This window comes from Cannabis sativa, chromosome 9, assembly GCF_029168945.1.
Source record: "Cannabis sativa cultivar Pink pepper isolate KNU-18-1 chromosome 9, ASM2916894v1, whole genome shotgun sequence".
In the NCBI taxonomy this organism is placed as follows: domain Eukaryota; kingdom Viridiplantae; phylum Streptophyta; class Magnoliopsida; order Rosales; family Cannabaceae; genus Cannabis; species Cannabis sativa.
Genome location: NC_083609.1, coordinates 8,586,425 through 8,593,741, shown reverse-complemented (window position 1 = coordinate 8,593,741; position 7,317 = coordinate 8,586,425). Strand labels below are relative to the sequence as shown.

Here is a 7,317-nt window from a genome sequence, read left to right as displayed (position 1 = left end):
GGGATTATGATTCTGCTAATCCAGTTCAACATAAATTTTAAATTTGCTATAAGTGGGTAAATACGTGTAATTTGTAAATTACAGAGATTTATATAGTATGTATGAATATAATATGAGCTATTTGTGGAATAAAAATATTTTTAAGTTTTGCAACCTTGGAGACTCAATCGGGGGCCAAAAATATCATAACAAGTTTAATTATTAGACTTGACGAGAATATTATGATAAGTTGATGGTATAAGTATTAGAGTTATTAGAAGTATTTAAGATTTGGCCTAATTCCTTAAGATTAGAGATTTCTTAATGATTAAGAAATACTAAATAATTTTTATTAATAAAATTTTACTACTATTACTATTATTATTATTATTATTATTATTATTATTATTATTATTATTATTATTATTAAATTTAAAGTATCTGTATATGTTAAAATTTTGAAAAAAAGAAAAACATAACCTAACCTATTTCTTTTTCCCTCTTCGTGCCATAAAACCACCACCACCATCACCCTTTTTCTTCAAATTTTTAGCCTAAAACCTGCTCTAGTAACAGCTGTGAGCATAGACAAGTTCAAGGGAATAAAAAACTTGAGGTAAGGTTTTACTTTTCCTTAAGTTTCAAGCTTGAGTTATAGTTTTAAGGGTTGAAATTTTGTTCTATGATTGATGGGGTTTAACTGGACCTTGGGTTTTGTTTTTATGATGTTTTAGGACTGTTTGTGATGCTTATTTGGTAGTTTTGATGGCTGTGAGGTGGAAAAGCACCAAGCTTGAGTTTTAAGCTCAAAGCTTGAGCTTTAATGACACTTTTCATTTAAGGACATGGTTTTGATTTCTGTTACATTGGGATAGTTATATGTGTAATATATATGTGTTTTGTGAAGTTTGGAATGATTTGGTTAAGTTTGGAGCTAGTTTGGAGGGTTTAAAGTTAAAGAAAAATCGTGTTCTGGTTGTTCAGAACCGAAATTCCGGATGATACCAACCGGAATTCTGTTTGGTCAATTTTCGGAAAAGCTGAATTTCGTATTTTGGCCATAATTTTTCACTCAGGTGTTCGTTTTAGACGTTCTATATACAGTTTCAAAGCTTGCAACAAGCTCTACAATATGGTGTATATTTTAAGGCCAAAATATAAGTTTTATTTTAGTGTATTTGAACTACAATGTTTGGTAGAAAACCCTAGGTTGTCCTTTGCAACTGTTAAGTAGTGTTTTGGGTAAACACTTATTGGTTTATCATTGTTATGACATAGGGCTCAGGATCATCGATCGTTCTCCAAGCAAGTCGGCCAACATACCTGAACTGGAACTTGAGGTAAGAAAAGTATGATGTACCACATGGCATGATAGGTTCTGGAATTATCGATTGTCTGATTAGGCAATGATAATGTGATGATACTATGGACATAATATGTAGGCTCACCTGATTAGGTGATGCGATATACCTGGCAACGTACTAGGCATAAGTACGGGCATCAGTGACATATGACGAGTATTAAGCGTAGGTACGGGCTCACCTGATTAGGTGATGCAATATTCCTGGCGACGTATCAAGCGTAGGTACGAGCGTCAGTGATATGAAATTGCCTGGTTATAACATAGATTGAAACCATTGTTGGGTTTCTTCCTGGCGACGTATCGGGCGTAAGTAGGGGCGTCAGTTGTTGGAATTATATTTATCCAGGATCTTAGATCTACTCACAAGTATGTTGATTTAACAACCTAATATTGAACTTTTAAAACGATGAACTAAACACATAAAAGTTAAGAATAACTTACAAAGGATAAGAATTAATGTCTCCTTCCACTCGTATCTCTAACCCTTGATTCTCGTCTCGTAGCGTAGTATAATCAAGATCTGAGCCCGAAAGTTCTTCAGTTGGATGTGATCCTTCACAGTCTTCCAAACTATAATGAGGTACTGAGTGATGTGTGTGGGCACTTCTCTCTCACTAGGAATTTCGAAATTCTCTCTTGTTTTTCTCTCTTGATTTCGTGTGACACAATGCAAAGCAAAACCTTGCCCAAGAATACCAAGAGTAGAGAGAGAGGGCGGCTATAAATAGGAAAAGGGAAGGGCACAACTTTCCAAATAAACAGTTTCCTCTTTTACTGTGTAATTGAATAACTGCCTTATTTAGTGTGATCCACCCCTTTCCTATTTAGGCTAGGCTTTGATTAGCAATTATATGGCAATTTAAATTGAAAATAATAATTGGGAAACATGCAAAGGGTGGCCGGCCATGGTGTGTATGGGCCTCACTGGAATTTTGCAGTTTCCTCAATTTTATTTTTATTTCTCTAAAATTGCCATTTTTCCAATTCTAATCTTTTAAATGCCAAAACTAATTATTTAATAACTAAAATAGATTATTAAATAATATTTCCATTTAAAATAATTATTAATTAGACATGCAAAGTCTCTTAATTAATAATTAAACCTAGAAACCCTCCTATTTACAATTTCATCCTTAAACTGTGAGAATTCACAAATTAGACATAGTCTAACTTTTAGAATTATAATTGATTAATCATAAATCAATTACAGAGTCTTACAAACAGTATAGTCTCAACTAGAATGGGGACCATGGATCTATATGTTGAGCTTCCAATAAGTTGAACCGATTTACCAAGTAAATCCCTAACTTATTAATTCCTCGTTGAATCCACTCTTAGAACTTGGAATTGCACTCTCAGACTTATATAGAGCATATCATATGTTTCACGATATCAATATGATATCTCATTTAACCATTATTATAATCTTAATGTGATTTAGAGATCCTCTATATAGATGATTTACATCGAGATGGGACCAATTTACCGTTTACACCCCTCAATGTATTTTGCCCCTTTGAACACTTAGTTACCTGTAAATGATGTTTTAGTGATCTGATATACAGTCACTGAAACAAGAGCTCATCCATTTACTTCTATTTAACTAAGCTCAAAAGGACTCATCACTTTACTTCTATACACCAGTAGAAGCTATAGATTTCCATATTTATGTTCAGCACTCCCACTCAGTTATGCTATCATGTTCCCAAAATATATGTATTATCCTGACCCAAAGGTAGGCTTAACTAATAAATCAAAGAACAAGAATAGCACTCCTGAGATTGAGCCTAAGCATATCAGGATTTAGATTCTCTTAATCTAAGATCAACTTCTGACATTGACTTGGAAAGATACAACGGTAAGTTTACAATATCTTTGACCAAGTTCAATATCACCAAATTCAATGCATACTCCATACATTCGAAACCAGTATACTTTGCCAATGTTCTGGAAAGAACATAACACTTACTCCAAGTGTAAGTATACTTCATCGTTGATTATCACATCAGTGTAAATCCAAAACACTGATGAACAGGGACCAAATCTTTTGAATCATATAATCACAATCACATTCCATTGTATTGACAATACTGTAATTGTGAATAACTATATGTTCTGGATTTAACTGATTTTGTGCATATATCAAGTATATATATTAAACCATAAACATGTAACATACATGTAATCATAATTCACTTCAAAATTCTAAATTGATAACTAATCAGATTGTAATGGGTTTTATTTAGGGCATAAAACCCAACATCAGTGACATATGATAAGTACCAAGCGTAGGTACGGACTCATCTGATTATACGATGCGATATATTAATGCCAAGTTGTGGCACGAGCTCACTTGATTTGGTGGTGGTGGTGCAATAATATTATATGTGATATTGCATTATGACACGAGCTTGCTTGATTAGGCAATGCAAATATATGAGCATATCTATTTTTATGCATATGACTGGTTATATTACCTACTGTTGAATGTTATGGTTTAATCATTTTATGATAATGAAATGTATGATTAGCTATTTAATGTATCCTTCTTTATTACTTTTCTTATTGAGTCTATATGACTCACGGGTGCTCTGTGGTGCAGGTAAGGGTAAGAAAAAATTAAACCAACCATGAGATGACGGTCTTCTCCAACAATGTCATATTGACCCTACCTGCCTGTGTGCCAAGTTGCCAGGAGTTATTTTGGACTGGCTATATCTGTTGTATTTTGAATTGTGTTTTGAATTGCTATTGTATATGGTCTTTTGGTTAAATCTTCTATAATAGGGATCCCCGGAACACCTTTTTACTGCTGTTATAATGTCCGTTTTTAGTGTTTTATTTTAGTCAAGTTTTTATTATTCTCACAGTTTTTAATAATTAATATATTAGTATTAAACTAGTTTATAAAATCACACACGTGGCGTCCCTATAGAATAGGGCGTTACAACTTGGTATCAAAGCAGCCATAGTTTTAAAGGTCCTGAAGACTGGTTGAATATGTACATTTTCTGCGAAGACACGTCGACTCATGGTACAGTAAGTGTTTATGTTATCTGCTATTGCCTTACCTACTTAGACAATCATAGTGTATGATGGGAAGAAGTAGTATGTGAATATTTTATGCATATTCTTATTGATATCGTTTGAATTCTAAATGGTTGAAGGTTTTTGGGTTACAGGATATTAGATCATGCTTCAGCAGTCTGGCCATTTAAATTGCGAGCTGGGGCTCGGGGTAGGTGGTGGGGAAGAGCATCTTCCACCCCCTCAGGACTGGGAACAATTGTATGTTGCCATGCAAGAGACGATTAGGCAGCAAGGGGAGCAGATTTGAGACCTGAAGGAGCAACAGGCTCGTCCTGCACCTATACTAGCACCTCAGGTAGTGCCACAGAATATGGGGGATCATATGGAACCAATTTATGAGCGGTTTCAGGAAACGAAATCTACCTGTGTTTGAGGGTGGCCCAAACCCACTGAAGGCAGAATAGTGGATGAATATGATTACTTCCATCTTTAATTTTATGCGGGTTGAAGATAATGATAGGGTACAGTGTGATATCTATATGTTACGGGATGATGCCCGGATATGGTGGGAGATTGTTTCCCAAGGTTATAATCTGAATACTATGACTTGGAATGCATTCAGGGCACTGTTTTATGATAAATACTATAATGAATCCATTCGTGCTGCTCAGGTTAAAGAGTTTGCACGATTAGTTCAGGGTAGCATGACTGTGACTGAATATGCTACCAAAGGTTATAGGCTGACCAAGTTTGGTCCTGATGAAGTGGCCAGTGATGCTATAAGAAAAGCTAAGTTCATCAGAGGTCTTGAAGAGTATATTGCTAGAGATATAATTATGGCAGCCAAAAAATCAGGGGTCGTGAAGAACTACCCCCAGATTGTGGACTTAGCTCTCACTGCTGAGGGGGCTGAAAGCCTAATTCGTAAAAAGAGTACTCAAAGGAAGGACGTGCGGAAGACCTCATCTTGTACTGGAGTGAGTAAAAGCTTTAGCCCCAATGACTTAAAAAGGAAACCAGATGGACCACCGGTTGTGGATCCAAATAGAAAGTTTCAAGGTAACCAGGGCTTTCGTCGAGGCAGAAATGAGGTTTGGCAGCCTTACCCTGAATGCCCGAAATGCAAGAGACACCACTTGGGTGAATGTTGGTCTAGAGTTTGCTACCAATGTGGAGTAGCAGACCATTTTAAGAACAACTGCCCGCAGCTACAGAAGCCCAAGGCTAAGAAAGAGAGTCATATAGTTCCTGCTAGGGTATTTACTTTAATCCAAGCAGATGTTGAGGCTGCCCTTCATATAAGTCTCACTTCCTGACTCTAACCAATTGGAACTCCATATGTCTTTTGTGAGGGTGGTCTGCTCTATGAGCTTCTCTTGCACCTTGAACATGTCGCAAAACTCGTGCAGGTAGGCTTCAGTGAGCTATTGCCCCTCCAGTTATTCTGGTAGGGGTGGGTGTGACTTCTCATTTATCTTCTGCTCTATTCATCACCTCTTGCCAGAATAGATCCTCATCGATCATGTATCTCTTATGTCGCCTCCAACGGAAAGATGTTCTTTTTCCATTGCAGAAAGCACAAAATCCAGCCATGAAAAAAAATAAAACGAAAGCAGGTCCCCACAAAGTCAGCCCCCATTTTCAAATAAATGGAAATATAGCATCGGGTATGACCCTCAGTTGAAAAAAAGCTATGAAACACATCTGAGACCCTAATTTCCTTGGGACTATGCTTTTATTTCTGTATCTTCTTTGTCAACAATTAAGATTCCCTATTTTTAATTCATACTTGGGAAAGTAGGAGGTCATTTGGCAACGAGAGTGGCTTCATTTTTGAGTTTTCCCAATTCTCGTTACAGATTGTAAAGTGCTTGCCAAAGCAGTTTTTCATAGAAGTGTGCCTAGTTGGCAGATCAAGACTATTTTTATTGAGTTGTTTGATATTCTTAATTCTCCTGTTAATGCTACTATGTTTGGTGTACACTCTTTGGCAAATGGGCAACTAGATTCTCTTTGTTCGATTTTTTTTTCTTCTAAGGAGGTGGAACTTCTTCTTGTTTCCACCACAAACGTTGTGGGTTGAGCTCTGGTCTTTAGGAGCCTTTTTTCTTTTATAAAAGTTTTCATTTAAGCAAAAAAAAATATATATATATATTCCATAACTATTTTCTTTTGGGACAATTCAATTATTTTGAGAAGTCAAATATTTTGAGTAATTAAATTACTAGTTTTTTTTTTATAAGATATACATATATATAACAAATAAATTATATATCTAAGCGGTTCAGTCCAGTTTAACTGCTTGTTATTTTTTACGAACCACAACCAAACTAAGCAGCAATAAGTAGTCCAAATTAACCAAACCACCAATGACAGTCTCACTAATTACAGTCTACGGTGGTTTGAATTGTTGCGGTCCAAATTTTGATCGCTATTGACCAATTTGAATGAACAACTCTATTGCCAATTAATATCACTTTTTTTAGTAAATAATAATAATAATAATGAGTATATGTATATTGCTGAGAATAAGAAGTATTATTGAGTTGATGGGTAAGTTGTTTCGTAACGAAATTTTCAAGGTTTTAAATTTTAAGACAAATTATTCATGCAAATTAGATATAGTTGAATCATTTAAAGTTGTAGTTGTTGTGATACAACTACATTAGAAGTCTTAAGTAGTTGTGGGTAAGAGTGAAAGAGGCCCCACTGTCATTTGTATGGTCATTGTAGATTATAAAGTACCTACCACAAAAGCATATTATTTTCTTTTCCTTTCTTCAAAGGAATTGTGGCTGGGATAGTAACACTCTTGGTGCTAAGAGTACTAACATCAATATCACAACTCTATCATTTAAAATATATCATAAAATTTTTTATTTTTTTTATTTTAACTCAAACTTTTACATTATACCTTACATCAAATTCTTTATTTTTTTTTTCCA

The 7,317-nt window shown here is 35.1% G+C and overlaps 1 protein-coding gene across 1 annotated transcript; it reads left to right on the top strand.

Moving 5' to 3' along the window:
• The first annotated feature begins 403 nt into the window (after positions 1–403).
• LOC115723173 (uncharacterized) lies at positions 404–6,315 on the top strand. The gene is made up of 3 exons (XM_061103898.1): positions 404–595; positions 1,258–1,319; positions 3,945–6,315. Exon 3 carries the CDS (start codon positions 4,840–4,842, stop codon positions 5,686–5,688), a length of 849 nt encoding a protein of 282 aa, XP_060959881.1. The 5' UTR covers positions 404–595; positions 1,258–1,319; positions 3,945–4,839; the 3' UTR covers positions 5,689–6,315.
• The last annotated feature ends 1,002 nt before the right edge of the window (positions 6,316–7,317 follow it).